This window comes from Chlorocebus sabaeus, chromosome 26 (genome assembly GCF_047675955.1).
Source record: "Chlorocebus sabaeus isolate Y175 chromosome 26, mChlSab1.0.hap1, whole genome shotgun sequence".
NCBI classification, from domain to species: Eukaryota; Metazoa; Chordata; class Mammalia; order Primates; family Cercopithecidae; genus Chlorocebus; species Chlorocebus sabaeus.
Genome location: NC_132929.1, coordinates 24,496,559 through 24,520,144, shown reverse-complemented (window position 1 = coordinate 24,520,144; position 23,586 = coordinate 24,496,559). Strand labels below are relative to the sequence as shown.

The 23,586-nt window shown below is 39.2% G+C and overlaps 1 protein-coding gene across 1 annotated transcript in view; it reads left to right on the top strand.

Moving 5' to 3' along the window:
* Positions 1-23,586, top strand: part of SHC4 (SHC adaptor protein 4) — a 137,623-nt gene that overhangs the window by 109,164 nt on the left and 4,873 nt on the right. The window contains exons 9-11 of the mRNA XM_008016683.3: positions 2,677-2,737; positions 9,681-9,860; positions 18,222-18,475. Coding sequence (XP_008014874.3) covers positions 2,677-2,737; positions 9,681-9,860; positions 18,222-18,475 — 495 coding nt within the window. The remainder of the gene's footprint in view (positions 1-2,676; positions 2,738-9,680; positions 9,861-18,221; positions 18,476-23,586) is intronic.

Here is a 23,586-nt window from a genome sequence, read left to right as displayed (position 1 = left end):
CTATTTTTATTTTTGTTGCAATTGTTTTTGAGGATGTAGTCACAAATTCTTTCTGAAGGCTGATGTCCAGAATAGATTTCCTAAGTTTACTTCTAGGATTCTTACAATTTGAGGTCTTAGATTTATATATTTAATACATCTTGTATATGGTGAAAAGTAAGGGCCCAGTTTCGTTCTTTTGCATATGGCTAGCCAGCTATCTCAGCACCACTTATTGAATAGGGAGTATTTTCCCCATTGCTTACTTTTGTCAAAGATCAAATGGCTGCAGGTGTGCACCTTTATTTCTGGGTTCTCTATTCTGTTCCATTAGTCTACGTGTGTGATTTTGTGCCAGTACCATGCTATTTTGGTTACTGTAGGCTTATAGTGTAGTTTGAAGTCAGATAATGTGATGCCTCTGGCTTTGTTCTTTTTGCTTAGGATTGCTTTGGCTATTTGAGCTCATTTTTTGGTTCCATATGAAACATCATTTTCTGGGGAAAATGATGTTGGTGTTTTATTGGAATAGCACTGGATCTGTAGATAGCTTTGGCTAGTATGGCCATTTTTATTATATTGATTCTTCCAATCCATAAGCATGGAATGCTTTTTCATTTGTGTCATCTGTGATTTCTTTCAGCAGTGTTTTCTTTTTCTCCTTGTAGAGACTTTTAACCTCCTTAGTTAGATGTATTCCTAGGTATTTTATTTTATTATATTTTGGTGGCTATTGTAAGTCAAATTGTGTTCTTGATTTGGCTCTCAGTTTGAATGTTATTGGTGTATAGAAATGCTACTGATTTTTGTACATTGCTTTTGTGTCCCAAAATTTTATTGAAGTTTATCAGTTCTGGGAGCCTTTTGGCAGAGTCTGCTGTTTTCTAGGTATAGAATCATATAGTCAGTGAAGAAAAATAGACTTATTCTTTTCCTATTTGTATGTTTTTTATCTCTTTCTCTTGCCTGATTGCTATGGCTAAGACTTCCACCTCTTAATTTTTTTATTTTTTATTTTTATTTTATTTATTTATTTATTTATTTTTGAGATAGAGTTTCACTCTGTCACCCAGGCTGGAGTGCAGTGGCGTGATCTCGGCTCACTGCAACCTCTGCCTCCCGGGTTCAAGTGATTCTCCTGCCTCAGCCTCCCAAGGAGCTGGGATTACAGATGCATGCCACCATGCCCAGCTAATTTTTGTGTTTTTAGTAGAGACAGGGTTTTGCCATGTTGGCCAGGCTGGTCTCAAACTCCTGACCTCAGGTAATCTGCCTGCCTCGGCCTCCCAAAATTGCTGAGATTACAAGTGTGAGCCACCACACCTGGCCCCACCTCTTATTTTTTGAGACCTCTTCTGTAAGCTTCCAAAACATTTCCACCTTATCATTCTCTTTCTGCATCTCTAGTCGCTGCTGTCCTTTCATTTTTTCACATTTTCCAACATTTTATTATGAGTATTTTTAAACGTATAGACTATTTGAAAGAATTATGCAGTGAACACTCACAAACTCACCGTCTCAGTTCTACAATTAACATTTTATTATATTTGCTTTATTACATATATAGCTGATTATCATCCATTGATCCATCTTATTTTTGATATGTTTCAAAGTAAGTCGTACCTTTTTACGTTATCCTTTATTTCATCTCCTCCAATAAAAACACAAGCCCCGCCATACCACCACATTAGCACTCTCCCAGGCTCTACCCTGGGCCTTTATCTTGCTTCTGGCGGGCCACCTGTGTACACACTTCCTCTAACTTCTCTGTCTTTGGCTCTTATGTATCTCTGTAGCTGTAATGCCGCACTGCACTACATTGCTTATCTATATCAAGGTTGAACTCAGCATTTTCTCCCTGACTCCAAACTTGATTCCTCTACTGATTTACTCGTGTTTATTAATGGCACTGACAATCTTTCATTAATCTATAATCTTCTGTTGTTCTCACACTTTGGGCCCCATATCAGTTCAGTCTTCAAGACCTAGGATTCTACCATGAAAATATGTTTTGAGTCTATCCAAACTTTTCCACTTCTACTGCCTCTTTCTAAGTACTGGTCCTCACTTGCCTAGATGATTCTGAAAGACCCTTTCCTGACTCCAATCTCATTCCCTCAAACCCTCCTGCACAGTGCTGCCAAACTAATCTTTCCAAAGACACTGCCCATCTCAAAGGCATCAAGCGGATCCCTCCCTCCAGTATATTGCTGATGAGATTGTATGTACAGGGATGATCGAAGCTCTCTGGATGAGATTTTCAAGGGTGAGACGTGAGCCTGGCACAAACCTGAGTAGAGTAGAGATCCAATCTACCAATTCAAAGTTAGATAGAGGTTGGCTACATGGCCAGTGTTTATAGCAATGTCCTGAAAATCACTTTCTGGCTGAGACTTGGATTGAGTTCTAGAATGCGACTTCTCAAGCAGAAGCAGTAACCCTCAGGACACAGGACACTGGTAGCTTTTAGAATCCCGCAGCCCAATCAGAACCAACTCTGCAACTCCAAGGTGATGAACTATGAAAAGTGTACACTGTTCACCCAAAATATCAGTTTACTTTTCTTACTTGTCAAACATTTCCTGTGTCAGAAAGTGAAGTCTGCTATATTCTTCTGGGAGTATTATTAATTTTTTCTTTTAAGTTTATGAATGTGTACTATGTTTGTAAATGTTTCATAATTTGTTGTTCATGCAGCCTGGAAACTCCAAGTGCAGCAGTGTATATGAGAACTGTTTAGAACAAAGCAGGGCAATAGGTATGTACAATGCCCTTCTCCATCTGCCACCCTCCTTATTCCTTGTAAGTCCTATGGACATGTGTGGCCCTTGCTCTTAAATACTTCATTGAAAAGTCAGGTATCTGCCACTAAACACACAATCCTTTGGCTGTAGGCTTCTCAGAGAGGCCCAGAATGTTGCATATGTGTCACTAGGAAGGTTCATGGTTCTCCCTTGCTCTTGTGCGATCTGCCATGCTGATGGTTTTGCTTTATGGAGTCTTTTACTGCCTTGACATCATGAAAGCTCTCTCTCTGGAAAGGTGCTTTCTCTGCTCGAAACCCAAGGGAGTTCTACTTCAAAGATCAAGAGTAAGCTAATGTGAAAATTGATGCCTGTCAGATCCTTTAGGATTAAGTTAAAACCTTTATTCTGGCATGGCACAGGGAACAAAAGGATGTCTGAAATGTGAGAGTCTCAATTAGGAGCTTGTCCACCCCATACTTGCCAGAGTATTAAATGTTTTATTACTGCATGTGATCATTGATGTTGGACAAAACGTTTCCACAGCATCAACTATCAGATTGGAAATATATTTTAATTAAAACAAATTATACTGTGAGTCATTTTAATTCCTATTAGTTGTTGAGCATATTTATTTCTTCAGGAAGGAAAGTTTTACACTTTTAGAGGGGGAGATGACTGAACTGTGTAAATAATGCAGTGGAGTATAAAGAGGGATAACCATATTTAAGAACTCAAACTAAATTAGCAGGAACTTGCCATCTACAAGACAGTCACTTCCAAGGGTACTTTTTTATTTCTTATGGAATTACACCAATGTAATATATTAATTTTATTATTTTTATATCATGAAGGATATATGAAGATTTATTCTTTCTGGTATAGGTATGATTACCACCTTCCTCTATCTTGTAAACAGAATAGTGAACTAAGGCAGCATTTTATTTTATTTTATTTTATTTTATTTTATTTTATTTTATTTTATTTTATTTTTATTTATTTATTTTCTTGAGACAGAGTCTCACTCTGTGGCTCAGGCTGGAGTGCAATGGCGCAATCTCGGCTCACTGCAACCTCAGCCTCCCGGGTTCAAGCAATTCTCCTGCCTCGGCCTCCTGAGTAGCTGAGATTACAGGCACCCGCCACCACGCCCAGCTAATTTTTGTATTTTTGGTAGAAATGGGTTTCACCATGTTGGTCAGCCTGGTTTCAAACTCCTGACTTCAAGTGATCCACCTCCTTTGGCCTCCCAAAGTGCTGGGATCACAGGCGTGAGTCACCATGCCAGGGCTAAGGCAGTATTTTAAGTTCTGTAAAAGCATGCCTTCTTATGATAGAAATTAAAATTCCATGCCATTCTTTAAAGTTATTTAAAATTCCAAACCAATCTTTAATAACATTACTAAACAAATTAAATTAATGGTAAGTATGAATCTCTTAAAAGTTACGCTCTCTGGCAGCCATACTTCCTTCCTCTCTCCTTTCCCTCATCCTGGAGGTTCTTAACCTAAGGATTTAATAGTCAGGAATGTATCATGCATGCCTTGTGGTATTGCAATCATGTTCTCCCCTGTACTGAAGCTCACTTGGACCTCCATGTCCTATTTTATCTCATGCATAAATTCTTAATTTATTCAACTCTTTATTTAATGACTACTTATTGAGGACTTCCCATGGGTCAGGCACTGTGCTAGGTGCTAGAGCTAGAGACACAACTGGCACTCTTGTAGTTTGCAGTTTAGCCAGGAAGACACACCTTAAACAAATGCCTACAAGTATGATGAGTGCTTCAAAGCCCAAGATGCTATGGTAATGATTGTAACTGGGAACTTCAGAATCTTGAGGAGGTGAGATGGTGTTTGCAGTTAAGAGAAGTCCTCTGCCTAGATACTTTGCTCCCCCGTAAATCACTGAATTACAACATCATTTCCATAAAAAAGCCATTTCTGAGTTCCAGTGAGGAACCAGAATGCTCATAGGCTATCTCTCCAGACCTTTACTAGTAAAACCATGGTGGGATAGAAGGACTCAACCCATGTCCCAGTGGCCATGACATGTAAGGTCTCCCTCCTACTATGGCAGGAGGGAGATTCCTACCACAGTGTCATTTTATCCCTAGGCACCTATAAATCAGGTAATCTTACCTTGAGACCTGTCTGTGATTACTTGGACATATGTTTTTTTTGTTTGTTTGTTTGTTTGTTTGTTTTTTAGATGGAATTCCCCTCTTGTTGCCCGGGCTGGAGTGCAATGGCTCCGTCTCGGCTCACTGCAACCTCTGCCTCCCGGGTCCAAGCGATTCTCCTGCCTCAGCCTCCCGAGTAGCTGGGATTACAGGCATGCGCCACCATGCCCGGCTAATTTTGTGTTTTTAGTAGAGATGGGGTGTCTCCATGTTGGTCAGGTTGGTCTCGAACTCCCAACCTCAGGTGATCCGCCCGCCTTGGCCTCCCAAAGTGCTGGGATTACAGGTGTGACCCACTGCACTTGGCCTACTTGGGCATGTGTTTTTAAAGTAATCCGAAATTCTTTACCAATGAGTAATTAAGAACAGTTGCCAGAATAGAAAATACGTAGTTTTTGTGGCTTTTCCCAGAGATTCATATATAGGCATTTGAGAGATACCTATAGAAAAATTTTCAGTAACCTCCCAAGACATTCATTTATTCAAATATTGACTTCAAACTTGAATTCCAGTGTATTCTAAATACTGCAGTAGCCTCTGGTTGTTGAAAGAGTTAATTCTGTGTATCACTAGACATAGAAAAGATCCTTATCCTTCATACTTGTGGAAAAAATCCCTCATGGAAAACAACAATTAGCGAAATAGAATAATGTTTCCCTGACCTTCCAGTTAAAATTGAAATGTTGATATTTTTAATCAAAAAGACATTAAGTTCCCACAAACCTTAAGGGCTTACACTTTAAAATGTTGTTACTTACAGTGTATACACTTTGTATATATTTATTTTCCTCTACAAATCTTCTCTTAGGAAAGTTGGATAGGGTCTTGGAGTAATACTTGGCACAAAGAACTTTTGGAAGGCATACTAGCTGGCACGTGTGTCTAAGCCCTCGTGAACCATACACTTCAGCCTAGAATGATTTTAAATTTGGGTCCGGGGTGGGCTTTTTTTAAATTTAAGGCAACATTACCAACTTAAATATGATGGCATATATGAAAAAGAAACGGATGGCAGTTTCTTTCTTTTTTTTTCAGTATGCTATTGTGCACTTACAGGTGGCAGTTTTCAAGAGAAGCTGGACATAAACACCGATGCTTTTGGTGTCATCCTACGGGATGGTAAAATTGATGTGGTTAGCTCAGGCTAACGCTTTGTGAGGGGCAGATGCATTATCACCCTGTGCTATGGGTTGATCCAGAGTCTTCAAAACGTGGTGGGGTTAAATATGTCAACAAAGGAAGATTGGATAGACATGCAGTTATTTGTCCAGTCAGCTGATAAACATTTTTCTTTTGAGCACGTGCTTCATCCCAAGCACTGAAGGTGCAGAAGATACACAGACTAGATGGGTTCTAGTCTTTCCTCAAGGACACGAGGAATTTGCAGTCTCAAGGGGAAGACAAAAGTAAACAGATTCTTGCAGTATATCATGAAGTGGCACCATTCCCGACCTTGGGGAGGGAAGGATTCAGGGGAAGGCTTCCTGAAAAAGATGGTTTCAGAGCAGAATCTTAAAGGACAAATAAGAATTAGGTAAAGAAAAGGAGGGGGAGGATATTGCAGTAAGAGATAAGCATCATGTATGGAGGCCCAGCATCAATGACTAAATAATAACTGAGCATCAGTGGGAACTATTTATCGAATACCTGCTATAAGGCAGGCACTATGCTCAGTGTCTCACCAATATTATTTCACTTAGTCCTCACAACAGTATTTTAAGCCAGGCACCCACACTTTACAGATAAGAAAACTGAGTCTTAGAGAGGTTAATTAACTCATCCCAGACCACTCAGATAGTAAGAGATACCACAGGGATTTGAACTCAGGTCCATATGAATTTAAAAGCTGACTTCTAGCCAGGCCCGGTAGCTCACACCTGTAATCGCAGTGACTCTGGAGGCTGAGGCGGGAGGATCACTTTAACCTAGGAGTTTGAGGCTGCAGTAAGCTGTGATTGCACCAATACACTGAAGCCTGGGTGACAGGGTGAGATGTTAACTTAAAATAAAAAAAAAACTGACTTAGCCACTTTCAAGCACTTTTTATTTTATTTCACTTTCAGTAAATTTTTATAAGCAGGTATTCCTACATAAATGGTTATTTAATAATGTATAAGTTGTATACACATGTGCTAATATATTAATATGCATATATCATAAAACACACAAATATAGGAAAATTTAGAGTAAATGATAAACATTTTTTACAAAGACTTGCTAATTACAACAGCTGGATGCTATCATTAGATAATATCTCAAGGTCTAGTATGCATTTAGAGCATTTATTGAAAAAGAAAATAGATTTAATTCCTGATAATTTGAACATTTGAGGGGCCAAAGCTCTGATCTGATTAGACCATTCTTGTTTATAAGCTCATAATGCAGTTAAGGAGGAGCTTGTACTAAAAGAATTATCCTTAATCCTTCATTTCTTTGCAGTAATTTTTTAGCCACTTTCCATTTGTAAAAGCAAGTTTAGTTTAAACTAGATAATGTAACTTATAAATCCACTTAAGCAAATGGAAACTGTCTTTTATGTGGCAAAATGTACAAAACAAATGAGGCACCCTGTCAACTCCTCTGTCTGTAGAAACCTCACTCCTGTTTTAGGATACCCCACATATAGAGCATGGCACATTTCAAGATGACATGTCACAGCTGACAGGCAAGGAGTAAAGGAGAAGCAGTTGGTAAGACTGCAGATTTCTTTTTTTTTTTTTTTTTTTTTTTTTTTTTTTTTTGAGACGGAGTCTTGCTCTGTGGCCCAGGCTGGAGTGCAGTGGCCAGATCTCAGCTCACTGCAAGCTCCGCCTCCCAGGTTCACGCCATTCTCCTGCCTCAGCCTCCCGAGTAGCTGGGACTACAGGCGCCGGCCACCTCGCCCGGCTAGTTTTTTGTATTTTTTTGTAGAGGCGGGGTTTCACCGTGTCAGCCAGGATGGTCTCGATCTCCTGACCTCGTGATCCGCCCGTCTCGGCCTCCCAAAGTGCTGGGATTACAGGCTTGAGCCACCGCGCCCGGCCAAGACTGCAGATTTCTGACTGGGCTTCTCCTGCTTGGTGTATTCTTAGTTTCCATCTTGGTGTATTCTTAGTTTCCATACTATGAGTTACAAGTATCATAGCATTATTCACCCTGATATGAAATTCAATATGTGGTTGGTCCTTGGACCACACTGAAAAGGTTTAATGACTAAAGCAATAGAAGGACTAATGTTGTCTTTCATTATGGCAAAGGAATGTCACTAGTTCAGGTGCAGCCTCATGATGACCCTGAGCACAGTTGGCTAGCTATATGGCTAGCACATATTCTGTTTAACTAAATAATAGAATAGAACTTAAATAATAGAATGAATTACTCACATGATATGGACTTTGGAGGTTGTATTCATCTGGTCTTATGCTGCTAATAAAGACATACCCAAGACTGGGTAATTTATAAAGGAAAGAGGTTTAATGGACTCACAGTTCCACATGGCTGCGGAGGCCTCACAATCATGGCAGAAGGCAAAGGAGAAGCAAAGGCACATCTTACATGGCAGCATGCAAAAGATCTTTTGCAGAACTCCCATTTGTAAAACCGTCAGATCTGAGACTCATTCAGTAGGAGGAGAACAGTATAGGTAAAACTGCCCCCATGATTCAGTTATCTCCACCTGACCCTGCCCTTGACATATGAAGATTATTACAATTCAAGATGAGATTTGGGTGGGGACACAGCCAACCCATATTAGAGGTCTAGTGAAAACTGCTAGGAAAGCAGAGATCTAGTCTGGTCTGGAAGGTCAGGGAAGGCCTTCCTAAAGATAGAGATGTTTAAGTTAACATCTGAAGGATGACGGTGATGGAGAAAAGGAGAGAAGAACATGTTAATTAGAGGAGACAGCCTTTCGATGTGAGATCATACTGCAGGAAAGCCAGTGTGATCCCAGACAGAGGCTGGGGAGGAGAGAGGAAGAAGGGTAGCTGGGTAGACACAGCAGGGCCTACAGCTTGTTAAAGAGCATGGGAAGCAATTGAAGAGGTATATGAAACTTCTGAGAAATATGACCGGATTTGCAGTTTTCAAAAGATTATTTGAGCTACAATGTGTAGAATAGAATGGAAGGGGAGAGGACAGATTAATAGAGGAGGAGGAGATAACCTGAGGCTTGAGTTCTTTTCATTGAATAACAGAATTAAACATCAGCAATTGGTGCAAGGCTGGGGTTGGCAAGAGCAAACTTTGAGCATAGAAAGAAGCCAGACTTCCTACTCTTAAGAATTTTATTGTATTCATTCATTCATTTCTTATTTATAAATTAATTTAGTTCACAGGAAATAAGGATTTAAAATTAATCAGTTTTGAAAAAGAGTTTAATTATAGATATTCAAGTTCAATATGACATGTGTGTTTTCCTGATTCCTGGGCAACCCCTCTGAGCAGTGTTGAGTGTGGGTTTGTGCTGTTTGCTGAGACTATCAGCCCTCTTTCTTCCATGACCGGTCAGTCCTCTTTAGATCTTCTTGCTTGTCTTCTGTCTGCTGTTGATGCAGTTGGTTGGCTGGGGGCTGGGTCCGAGAGGGGAAAGAAGCCCAGTGAGAGGGTGGCTTTCTCTCAGAGACTGGTGCTTCTTTTGATTTTCCAGGTCAAACCTAAAAGTTAAATGTTCAATCATTGTATAGGGTGGGGCATGGCCTTTAGGTTTCTATGAATTCTAGACTCAAACATGACTCTATTTACTATTTACAAAGCAAAAAACATAATGTATTGATCACTACTAATCATTACAGGTAATGTCCATCCAAGAGGGGTGCAGTCCCAACGAGATACCTCATTATTGAAGCACACGTGCCGAGTGGATCTCTTTGATGACCCCTGCTACATTAATACACAGGCTCTTCAAAGTACACTTGACTCTACTGGAAATCAGAGCTCAGCCCAACCACTGGGGAGCCCTTGGCACTGCGGAAGTAAGTAGCTACTCACTGTCTGTATTCATTTCTTAAGGCTGTTGTAACAAATTACCACAAATAGAAATTTATTCTTTCTCAGTTCTGGAGGCCAGAAGTCCATAATCAGCAGGGTTGGTTCCTTCCGGGACCTCTGGAGGAGAATCCATTTTATGCATCTCTCCTAGCTTCTGGTGGCTACTGGCAATTCGTGATGTTCCTTGGCTTGTAGACACATCACTCTAATCTCTGCAAATGTCTTCATATTGACTGCCCCTGTGTCTCTATTTCTTCATCTCCCTTTTCTTCCTGTTACAGGACAACAGTCACTGGATTTAGGAGGAGATGAAATGATTGGATGAAATGAAACTAATCTCATCTCAAGATTGTTAATTTAATTACATCTGTAAAGACCCTTTTGCCAAATTAGGTCATGTTCACAGGTACCAGGGATTAGGATTTGAATTTATCTTTTTTTTTTTTTTTTTTTTTTTTGAGGCAGGGTCTGACTCTGTCACCCAGGCTGGGGTACAATGGCATGATCACAGGTCACTGCAACCTCTGCCTCCTGAGCTCAAGCGATCCTCTCATCTCAACCTCTGGAGCAGCTGGGACTACAGGCACACAACACCATGCCCAGTTAATTTTTGTATTTTTTTGTAAAGACAGGGTATCATCATGTTTGCCCAGGCTAGTCTCAAACTCCTGGGCCCAAGCCATCTGCCTGCCTCAGCCTCTCAAAGCATTGGGATTACAGGCAACACCATGCCCGGCCTTGAATTTATCTTTTTGAGGGTTACTGTTTAACTAATTGTACTATCTCGCATTTCAAGGAGGCTGTTTTCTTGGTCTCATTTTCAGGTGTTGAGTTATCTTTCTTTACCTCTATCCTTCACCACAGTTAATATTGATTAGAGCTTTGTGGAGTTGTTTAGGGTTTCAAGGTTTGGAAATGTTGATTTTTGAATAATCCTTTCAAATACTTTAAATTTACTTCCAACTTTTGATTTCTGCTGTGTACTTTTGCTGAAAGAAGGGCTGTCAAGGCCGGGAGATAATTTTGAATTTGTTTATTTGCATGAATCACAGTGGCTACTGTTTCTGTTAGGGATAGAATTAATTTTATTCATTTCAAAACCCCTTAATAAGTCATCTATAAAGCACTAAAATAAGTTGGCTCCTTTCTTCACCCATGTACTGTGGGTAAAACACGATAAGACAAACATCTTTCCTGTCAAATTACTATCAGGGGTAAATGCATAAACAGGAACATAAGTAAAAATAAAACAAGCCAAAAGTCTATAATCAATGGAAAAATAAACAAACAAAAAATGCTTTTCATAAAATATTGAAGCTTGTTGTGTTCAGAGATTGGCATGCTGTCAAATTTGGTTTGAAACAGTCACTGAGAAGATCCTTTTAATAGTCCAGGAGATTTCTCCAGAACTTCCAAAGACAGCTTTCTAGCTAGTGTGGCTGCAATGCAAGACAAAATTGAAAAGATTTTGTTGAGCCTGGACCTCAGCAGACCGTCTTAACTGTCTAGATGAAGAACCAGGGGTCCTCATTGTCAGCCGGGTGACAAGTGGTCCCTCTTTATGCTGACTTTCTAAGATCACTCCTGACACCCTATCCAACCAAGCTGGATTCTGTGGAAGCAGATGCTAAGATGAAGCTTGGCAGCAGGGTCTGTAACATGATCAATATCAGGAAGCAATGGAGAGGAAGTAGGATTGGCCGGAATGGGAGATGGGACTACAACGCAGGCCTGACAAAGCCTCGGCCAACACCAAAAAGCCCATGTGGTCTGTCAGAGTTGTCCTACATTGGGCCCAAATGGCTGGCCCTATATAGCCCCATTTATCTCAGTCTTGGGATGTGGGCCACACCAGGAAGGTCAAACCCTGGCAGCTGAGGCAGAGCCAGAAGGGCTGGTTAGCTGCAGGCTGACTGCTGACACCTGGGGCAATGGTGCTTCCTTGAAGGGAGATTTGGGTAGTGCATCTCTGTGGCTACCACAGAGGACATCTTATGTGGCGGGTGATGAGATGTGAAACAAATTTAGATTTTTGCTGTTAAGCTTACTCATCTGTGCAATGGGAAATGTCCTATGTGGATAGGTAATGTTTGTTACAACTTTTTGGAAAAAAACCCTTTCTGGACCTTAGATTTTATAAGAGTATATTCTTGATACTTTTCATTTCATGGACTTTTCAGAGCCACACATATTATCAGAGAACTTATTTAGTGGGTGGCCCAAATTACGTGATTTGGAATATTCTTTGATTCACAACTCCAGTTCCTTTATAATTTAGTCTCCAAAGTTAAAATTATTCATAATCCAAGCAAAGGAACTTTGCCTTTTGTCATAGGCCATTCAATAATATGAAATGGCAAAATTAATACATAACAAAATTCCTGTCATTCATTGAAAATAAAGTCTGCCTTGTCCAAAATTGTAATGTCAAAATGTATTTTCTCTGACTCTAGCCTTTTTTCCCCCACCTTTCTCCCTTTCCCTGCTTTGGTGGCAACATATTGAATAATTTAGGCCTTTGGTACGCTCTCCCTCTTTATTTCCTATTAGGATTTAATGTACCATAGCCCTCCTGGGCTCCTTGCTGCCCTCTTGAGATTAAATTCACCATTGGTCCCTCCAAAACAAATCCACTCCAAAACCTTAAATTATGTTGATTTAAGAACATTTAATAAAGAGATGGGGTGAGGCTTCATGGCTTACCTGGTTAAAGCGCCTGTCTAGTAATAAAGAGATGGAGTGGGGATAGCTTTATACATACTTTTTAATAAAATGTCTTAACTTCACCTTTAACCTTCCCCCATAATGGATCCTTCTGTTTTCTTCCTTCCTCCCTCGAAAATCCTCTTTAGCTTCTTTAGACATATTTAGCCTCCCTTAGCCGGAAAAAAAGCTTTTGATAGTTCAGTATAACCAAACCAAACAAAAACACATCCAGATTTACTAAATATCTCTCAGGCATGCTCATAGGGCTCGTCAGTTCATCCTGTCACACTACGAACAGAAAAAAGGTTCCGACACAGTCTTTATTCTCACCAAACATGGCACAAAGATACCATGAGTTCCGGTACTAGTTTTTATTTTGATTTATTGTTAGTTTCTGTCTCAGTTGCCATAACAAATACCGCCCCCACCTCCCCACCCCCACCAAATGCTGTAGTGTAAAAAGGGCTGACATTTATTTATTTTACCTAAAAGCTCAAAGATTGGTGCCACGGGATTGGTAGGGGAGCTTTGTCATTCTCAACATCTGGCTTCCATCTCTGGTCCAAAGTGGCTGCTTGGGCCCTCATCATCACATTTGCATGCAGCTAGTAGGAAAGGAGAAAAGTAAGAGGAGCACATATATATTTCTTTAAAGGACATGACCCAGAAGAGGCAGACATCTTTTCTTTTTACCTGCCATTGACAGACCATAGACATGTGGCCACACCTAGCTGCAAGGAAGGCTAGAAAAATTACTCTAGCTGGGTGCCCAGCTAAACTTAGGAGTTCTGTGATGTAAAGGGAGGATAGATGACTAACTGTCTCTGCCACAGTACACCTATCTGCCACTCAAATATTCGTGAACTTTTCTTTTCACATAAAACATATCTGCCCTCTCTCCAAGGAAGACATTGCAAGTACTTATACAATTTCAGCATCTAAGATTAGATGAAGATCCTTATTATCTGCCAAGTTGTCTGCCACCCTCCATACCCCAAATTAATGGGGGAATAGGAATAAGATAATAAGAGTAGAAACTCACTTTCACAAAAGGGAGGAATGCAATAGCATGGGACAGCAGTCACTGGTCCACAGCGATGACCGAATCTGGCCAGGCTAGAGTTCTGAAGACTGAGCTGAAAGTGGAGAAAGCGATTTGCTTGGATCCTGGTTCGGCTTTATGAGAGGACTTTTGGTGTCCACTGTCATCTGTGGACCCAGACCATGCCATCTGGGTTGTTCCTGCCATTATTCTCCACGTGCACACTTAAAGTAGATATTGGAGAATGTGCCTTTCTCGGGGGCTTTGCCACTTTTACAGCCCATTTCCCACTGTGGTCATGAGAGATTAGAGTTTGCTTCAGGGGCCAGAAGCCATGGACAAGAAGGGATTGTGATTTATTTGGCAATGTAGTTTCCTTGAAAACTTAGTAGCATTCCATTTTATTAGCTTAGAGGCAGTTCTGTATGAAGCTTTCCACAATATTTCTCTATTGTCTTTTTATTGCCCAAAACATCCATAGTGATATCTCTTCTCTCTTTCCTGTTATCAGTAATTTTTTCCTTTTTACTTGATCAGTCCTCTTTTAGGTTTATTAATTTTATTGATCTTTCCAGTGTGCCCAGGTTTGGGTTTAATTTTCTCTGTTGTTTTTTGTTTTCTATTTCATTGATTTCCATTTTATCTTTATTATGTTTTCATTCTACTTGCTTTGGATTAAATTTTCCCTTTTTTATCCAACATCTATTTTTTAAAATATTGGCTTCATCATTTTATTTGCATAATAAAATATTTATTCCGCTTGACCTTTATAGATTATGTGAGGTTGGAAATCTAACTTAATTTTATCTATGTTTGTCAATTTTCCAAACACTATTGATTGAGTAGTCTCCTCTTTTCCCTGATGGTACTTTCTATTATATCAAGCTCTTCGTATATATGTGAATTTGTTTCTGGGATCTTTATTACGTTTTTTCTATTAGGCCCCTTGCCTTTTCTCAACCAGCATCTTAATTACTATATACTAATTGCTACGCCTTAGTAACGTGTCTAACAGACATTTATTTCTTTCTTTACATTACAAATAATTTTTCTCTGGGTACTATCTGAACCTCTCTCTCATTTATGCTTAACATTTCATGTTAACATCTTTTTCTACCAAATTTTCAGATACTTTGTGTAAATGAACATATTTTTCCTCTCAATGCAAATACATTTTTATTTTAGAGTTTTCATACACCCAATAATCCATACTAATAAACAGTATAGTCAATTATCATTATTCACAGATTCCATATTTGAGAATTAGCTTACTTGCTAAAATTTAGTTGTAAGTCCAAAATCAATACTCATGGTCCTTTTGTGTCTTGTGTGGCCATGCACGGAGCAACAAAAATTTTCAGTCACCCAATATGCACATTCTCAGCTGATGTCAAACAAGACAACGTTCCACTTTCTTGTTTCAGCTCTCAGTTATAGTAATCCCCTTGTATACCTCCTTATTTTACTCTCTATTTTAGAAATTTGTCTATATAAGCACACGATCTTCACTATTTTAAATTGCTCTATAGTATTGTATGAGTGCATCATGATTTATGTAATCAGTACCTTATTGAAGGACATACCAATTTTTCCAGTGCTTTGCTAAAATAGTAATTAATACTATAAAAATTGTTTTACAGGTGCTTTTTAAAAATGGGATTCATCAGTGTGCCATCTTTACAGTTCATATTGGTTTCTTTAAATGTCTCATCCTTTCTTTCTCATTGAGATTGCTTTCAATTATTTAATCCAGATTTTGCATGTTAGATTTTTTTCTCTTCCTTAAACTGTATTTTCCCTTTTAGAGGTTTTGCCCGTTAGATCCATTTGGATGTGGATAGCCATATCTATACTGTGCTTTCTTTAAGGTCTGATTGTGAACAATATGTCTTTAAGTGCCAATGGGAACTCCAAAATGATATGATTTACTTTCTTCCATAATTCCTATCACTTTTTTATGGTTTCAATTAAATCTAGATTGGCCTTCCTTATTACTTCCTTAACCTTCACTACTCCTTCTGAGAAAATATGATTATATCAATTCAACAATTTATTAAATATTATACATAAATTACATATAAATAACCATATTTAGATTATAAGTATTATTGTCAATGTCAACTTATGTATTAGAAAAGGAGCAAGATAATGGATAATGTACCACAGTGTTAAGAGCAGTTTTATTTAGTGATGAGACCATAGGTAATTAATTTTATTTGTTTTTCTCTTTGCTAGATTTTAAAAAGCTAGTATGTGTAACTTTTAAAATTAAACAAAGTAAACAAATTGTCATCTATTCTGGCAGACTCAGATTTTCCACAAATGTTTGGATGATTGAAATCTCCCAGTGGAGTACCTTGTCCTTCTGCTAATTTGGGAAACTGTTAGGAAAACATTGTCCATTTCCTCTGGTTGGCCCATGATCCGTTGCCTCTTTTCAAGATGATATAATGTCTGTTTTTCTATTGTTTTGTCTTTGTCCAAAAGCTCTTCACCATAATCTCAGAATAAACCAAAGCCATCACGCGTTAAGATGTGTATTTCCACACACAATGCATGCATGCATTCCTCCCACACTCACACGCTTTTTCACACACACAAACACACATATAGCGACTCATTAGAAGTTATCCATTGTGCCTGAAAGCAGGCAGCACTAAGGCCAGTTACAAGTATTCATCAAATCTGCATACATTTTGTCAGGCTATTTCTGGCAACAATAGAAAGATTTGATTGTAGAAGAGAATGTCTCCAGCCATTAGATTTAGATGAATGATACTTTTTAAAAGATCTGTTTGTGAATACTGCATTATAACTGTGTGCAGAAAGAAGCCCTCAAGTAGGGACAAAACTGTAATGTATTAATAGAATTGAATTACGACTACAGGACACTGGTTGCCTACACCAGTGACTTCATGGGATGATCATATGTAAATTGTAGTCATACAAACTCATAGTCAAGAGAATTTCTCATTTGCAAGACCCTTACCTAAGGACACATAAACACTTCTTTGAGTTTATGAAGATAAAGACTGGTTTCTATTTAAAAGACCCTTTGCGTTTAAAAACAAAACAAAACAAAGTCTGGTTTCTATGATTATTTTCCTGGTAAATTTGCCTTATTAAACACACAAGTTTCAGACATAAGAACCTGGTTTCAGACATAAGAGTTTTACGTTATTACTTTTGGAGATGCTGAAGGCTAACCCAGACAAGATAGCCTAGATACCTGCTAGGGATCTTTGTGGATACTACCGAAGTAGAGTGGCTAGATTCTACTAAAAGAAAGATTTTCACATCCAAGGCAAGGGCCTTAGAGTTTAGTAATTAAGAATCTAGGCTTTGGAGTCAGATGACCTTGTTTCAAATTTCAGATCTACAACTATTAGCAGTGTAAATTTAAGTCCCTGAACCTTCCTTTTTGTTTGTTTGCGGCACGGTCTCACTGTCGCCCAGGATGGAGTGCAGTGGTGCGATCTTGGCTCATTGCAACCTCTGCCTCCCTGGTTCAAGTGATTCTCTTGCCTTGTGGCATGTGCCATGTGCCTCGTGGCATGTGCCACTATGCCTGGCTTTTTTTTTTTTTTTTTTTTTTTGTATTTTTTTATAGAGACTGGGTTTCACCATGTTTCCCAGGCTGGTCTCGAACTCCTGAGCTCAGGTAATCCACCTGCCTTGGCCTCCCAAAGTGTGGATAACAGGCGTGAGCCATCCTATCCGGCCACCCTTTCTGAAGATTCATTTCCTTGCCTGTCTAATTTTGAGAGTTAAACAGCATAATGTATGTAAAGCATTTAGCAGTTTCTATCATACTTGATAAATGAGAACTACGCAGTAACTATTACCACCATTATGAGTGTGGATAGTACTATAAACTGCTAATTGGAGGTCCCTTCCCATCCCCAGTGCTCGCAACTCTGGACAACACTTAGTAGGCAGAGCCTTGGGGAGCTGCCTTGGGCTATTCCTCCCTGATGATTTGTCTTCTTTTACCTCATCAACTCTCTTTGTCCAGGCAGGTGAATGATACAAACAACAAAGTGGTCCTTCAGTAGGAATGCTGTGAGGTTTAGCAAAGTTTTGAAGTTTTGGGTCAGAAGAATGACTAGACACACATTAGTAATTCGGTTTTAAAAAGGGGGGACAAGAGCTAAATGCTAAAAAGTGGGGATGGTCTAAAGTTATTATAGCTATTTTCAAAGTGTTTGGAAACATTGTAGAAATTATTTGTAATCCAGGTACAGCATAAGCTTTTTTCTCTTTAACATGCAACCACTGGGACATAAAGAGCCTCTCTCTGCAGTTATAAAAGCAATTCTCGTGGGTCTGTTCCATTTCCCATCTGAAAGAAAAACTCCTGCACCTGGGCAAGGCTTCCCTGGTAACAGAAGCCAAAGGCAATGTTTGGATCTACCATTAAATTAAAGCCTGTTGGGAGTTCTGAAAACAAAAATCTCATTTCTTCCCCAAGCAATATTATTTAAGCAATGCCTGGCACACAGTAGGACCTCAGGTTATATTTGCTGAGTGAATAAATGAATGAATGGATGGACGAAGCGGTAACTCGATGATGTCTCTCTTTGTGTTCTGACTTCAGAGGCACCAGAAACTGTTCAGCCGGGTGCCACAGCCCAGCCTGCCAGCTCACATTCTTTGCCACACATTAAGCAGCAGCTGTGGAGTGAAGAATGCTATCATGGCAAGCTGAGCAGGAAGGCGGCAGAGAGCCTCTTGGTAAAGGATGGGGACTTTTTGGTTCGAGAGAGTGCAACCTCCCCTGGCCAATATGTGCTGAGTGGACTACAGGGAGGCCAAGCAAAACATCTTCTTCTGGTGGATCCTGAAGGCAAGGTATCATTGACTTCTCATTAGAGGTTTCACAGGATGTTGTTCTATTAAGCATAACCTGAATCATTTCCAAAACCTGGTATTGAATAGTGCTCAAGGCTAAGTGTTTGCTTTTTCTGGAACCTTCCAGTTGGAGCAGGACATGCTAACTAGAGGGTAGTGGAGGGGTTAGAGTAGGAGGCCACCCTGGAGTATCAAGCAGAGGACAGACTCTTTCTGCCCTTTTCAATTCAGTTCAGTGAATTAAATGAATGCCTGCTATATCGAAGTAAAGGAATTTGCAACTAACTGTTGTTCAGTATCACATACATAGTCCTTGCTCTCAGAGTGCTGATAATTTCATAAAACAGGTGCTTAAATAATTATAATGTAAAGCTGAATGAGATAAGAACGGTTCAACCAAAGCATTATGGTGTTTCTCAGAACAGAGAGGTCATTCTGGTTGAGGCAAACTGAGAAGGCTCCTTATAGGGTCCATCATGTAAAGCAAACCTTGAAAGAAGGCAAGATTTCAAAAGAGGGACATTTGGAGTATAGGGAAGGAACCACAGGTGCAGACAGAGTCATAGAATGGTATTAAGCCAAGAGAAGATGAATGACAGTAACAAAGGATGCCTGTAGACAGAAAATTATCCTGGGAAAGGCACGTTAGAGCCATCAATATGTGGCAGAAATGCCTAATTTGCCAGGCAGTGGGGAGGCATTGGCAGTTTTGAGACAAATGATGCAATCAAAGCCCATGTGAGTGGTGACATCAGCAAGATGGCAGAATAGGAAGTCCCAGCCCTCATTCCCCCAACAGAAACAAAGAACTAACAAACCTATATCGACCAAAATACCTTTATGAGAGCCACAGAATTCACTTCAAGAGTTGTAGTACCTCAGGTGAGCGTAGAGCTGAAAACAGTCATGTTGAAACAGGTAAGAAGAACAATTTCACTTTATCTGCATCAACTCCTTCCCCAAATCAGCATAGCTCAGTGTCAGGAAGGAATTCCATGTCTCATGACCTCTCCCTTGGGGGAATGGGGGAAAGAGAAGAGTAGAGCTTGCATGCCATGTTCTGGCTTTTCAGTGGGTTGCCTGAGGGACTGCTTTCTGTCTCACTTCACATGGAGTGCTCATGGTACTGCCATATTTTGAATGCCAGGAGCCACTGAGAACAAAGAAGAGCACAGGGTAGCTTGCTGCAGCTGGCACTCCTCACTAGAAATAGGAGAAAGTACACAACTTGAAGGTTCTCCTTCAGAAGGGAGGGAGGGGAGTGAAGTATGTCCAGAATTCCAACTTTTTGGAGGGATGCCTGATGAACCAGTTATCTGTCCTGCCGCTTGGGGCACTGAAAGGAAGCTGGCATACCTTGGATGCCTGTGACCACGGAGAACAGGGAGAGTGGGGTGGCTTGCTGCTATAGAACCAGAGAACTTGCAGTGCCACAGACATCAGAAGGAGCAAGAGATTACAAGTTCCTGAAAAACTGGCAAACTTCTGTAATTGAAAAATTGAACACACAGGCCCAGAAAAGTCACATCCTCCCACAGAAGATTTTAGAGACCCCCAGGACCTCTATTTGGGCTGGTTGGTGTGATTCTTCCCTTGTGTGATGCCAGTTTGTGAGGAAAAAGAGAGGTGGCTGTTTTTCAAATGCATAGATCCCAACACAAAGTTATGAAACTCAAAAAGAATCAGGGAAACATGGCCCAAACAAACAAACAAAATAAATCTCTAGAAACAGATCCTAAAGAAACAGAGGCATATGAATTAACTGACAAAGAATTCAAAATAAGTGTGGTAAAGATGCTGTATGAGCTCAATAATACCATCCATGAACAAAGTCAGAATATCAACGGAGGGAAAGAAAATATAAAAAAGAGGCAGACAGAAATTTTGGACCTGAAGAATACCATAACTGAACTGAAAAACTCACTAGAGGGGTTCAACAGCAGACTTGATTAAGCAGAAGAAAAAAAGTAGCAAACTCAAAGAGAAGTCATTTGAAATTCTTCAGAAAAAGGAACAACAACAACAATAGCAAAATTTTAAAAAGTGAAGAAAGCCTAAGGGATTTATGATATACCATCAAGCAGACCAATTTATGCATTATTGGATTTCAAAAAGGAGAAGAGAGTGAAGGAGAAGGAGAGGAAAAGGGGGCAGAAAGCTTATTTAAAGAAATAATGTCTGAAATCTTCCCAAGTAAGGGATGAAAATGAACATCAGATTCAAGAAGACCAGTGGACTCCAACTATGAGGAACCCAAAGACATTCACATCACGACACATTACAATCAAATTGTCAAAAACAGAGAATTTTGAAAGCAGCAAGAGACTCATTATGTACCAGAGAGCCTCCATAAGACTATCAGCACATTTATCATAACCCCCATAAGTCTATCAGTGGGTTCAATATATTCAAAATGCTAAAAGAAAAAGGATTGCCAACCAAGACTACTCTATCTGGCAAAACCATCCTTTCTTTTTTTTTTTTTCCTTCTTTTGAGACCAGTTTCACTCTTGTCTCCCAGGCTGGAGTGCAATGGCGCCATCTTGGTTCACTGCAACCTCTGCCTCCCAGGTTCAAGCGATTCTCCTGCCTCAGCCTCCCAAGTAGCTGGGATTACAGGTGCCCGCCACCACACCTGGCTAATTTTTTGTATTTTGAGTAGAGACGGGGTTTTGCCATGTTGGCCAGGCTGGTCTTGAACTCCAGACCTCAGGTTATCCACCTGCCTCAGCCTCCCAAAGTGCTGGGATTATAGGCATGAGCCACTGTGCCTGGCCAAAACCATCCTTTAAAAATAAAGGAGACATACAGACTTTCTGAGATAAACAAAAGATGAGGAGTTTGTTACTACTAGATCTGCCTTACAAGAAATGCTAAAGTCCTTCAAGGTGAAACAAAAGGATACTAAACAGTAACATGAAAGTATATGAAAGTACAAAGCTTGCTGGTAAAGGTAAATATATAGAAAAATACAGAATACTGTAATATTGTAATGGCAGTGTATAAATAATTCTGGTTATAGAAGTTAAAAGACAAAAGTATGAAAAATAAGTTGTGTATTACTTAACAGTTGGGAAATGTTATGAGAAATACATTGCTAGATGGTTTTTTCATTGTGCAAACAGTTTTGAATATATGTACACAAACCTAGATAGTATAGCCTACTAACACATAGGCTATATGGTATAGCCTATTGCTTGTAGGTTGCAAACCTGTACAGCATGTTAGTGTACTGAATACTGTAGACAATTGTAACACAATGGTAAATATTTGTGTATGTAAACGTAGAAAAGGTGCAGTGAAATAGGATATAAAAGATTTGAAATGTCACACCTATATAGAACATTTACTGTGAATGAAGCTTGCAGGACTGGAAGTTGCTCCAGGTGAGCCAGCGAGTGAGTGGTGAGTGAATGTAAAGACCTAGGACATTACTGCACACTATTGCACACTTTATAAATACTATACACTTAGACCACACTAAGTTTATTTTTTAAAATTTTCTTTCTTCAATAATAAATTAACTTGAGTTTACTGTAATTTTTTTACTTTGTAAACATGTAAACATTTAAATTATTTTAATCTTTTGACTTTTTTGTAATAACACTTAGCTTAAAATATAGGTTATACGGCTGTACAAAAATATTTTTTCCTTTATATCCTTATTCTATATGGTTTTCCCTATTTTAAATTTTTTTATTTATATTTTTTACTTTTAAACGTTTTTGTTGTTAAAAATATAGACAGAAACACAGACATTAGGCTAGCACTAGACAGGGGCAGGATCATCAATATCACTGTCTTCTATCTCCACATATTATTCCACAGTCTTCAAGGGGCAATAACTTGCATGGAGTTGTCATCTCCTATGTTAACAATGCCTTATTCTAGAATATCTCCTAAAGGACCTGCCTGAGTCTCTTGAGAAAGTGTCACTATTTTCAGAAATATGACCGTGGCAGTTTGCTTGCTTTGTTTCTTTTTTCATCATAGATTTGCTCGTATGCAGATAATGCAACATGAGCATTCTTTTCTATTAATGAAAACCTTTTGGTGTTGGGGGTCCATGTTTTTAGTCTTTTCAAGAAACTTGTTAAGGTCTGAAAAAGCTTCTGCTAAACTCTTTATTGTAAATTTTTGAGGGGATTTTTCTTCTTTTTCTTTGCCTGCACTTTCCTTTCCTTTTGCCTCCTCTTCAGCTATGCCTTCCTGTTTCAGTTCCAACAACTCATTAGTCAATTCTTTAGGACAATTGCCATTAGGCAACAGGAATTTTTCAGCTTCATTATAATCTTATGGGATCACCATTGTATATGCACTCTGTTGTTAACCAAAATGTTATTATGCAGCAATAACTATATAACTATAAAATATGTTAATGAATACACAAACTTTAAAAACGTAATTGGTGACATCAATAACATAAAATTGTGTGTGGAGAAATAACAGTGTAGAGTATTTGTATGTGATTGAAGTTAAGTTATTATCAGTTTAAAATAGATTGTTATAGCTACGTTTTATGTCAGCCCCATGGTAACCACAAAGAAAATACTTCTAGAAGATACACAAAACAAAATGATAAAGGAATTAAAGCCTACTCACTATGAAAAATCAATGAAACACAAAGGAAGACAGCAAGAAAGGAAAAACAGGACCAAAAAGAGCTTTAATTCAGAAAACAATTAATAGAATGGTAATAATTCTTCTCTAGTATTAACTACTTTAAATGTAAATATATTAAATTCTGTAATCAAAAAGCATAGAGTGACTGAATTGATTTAAAAAAAAAAAGATCCAACTACATGCTATCTGTAAGAAACTCACTTTATTTTATTTTATTTATTTTATTTTATTTTTTGAGATGGACTCTTGCTGTATAGCCCAGGCTGGAGTGCAGTGGCACAATCTCGGCTCACTACAACCTCCGCCTCCTGGGTTCAAGTGATTCTCCTGCCTCAGCCTCCCGAGTTGCTGGGACCAGAGGGGTTTGCCACCATGCCCAGCTAATTTATATATTTTTAATGGAGACGAGGTTTCACCATGTCTGCCAATCTGGTCTCAAACTCCTGAGCTCAGGTGATCCACCTGCCTCGGCCTTCCAAAGTGTTGGG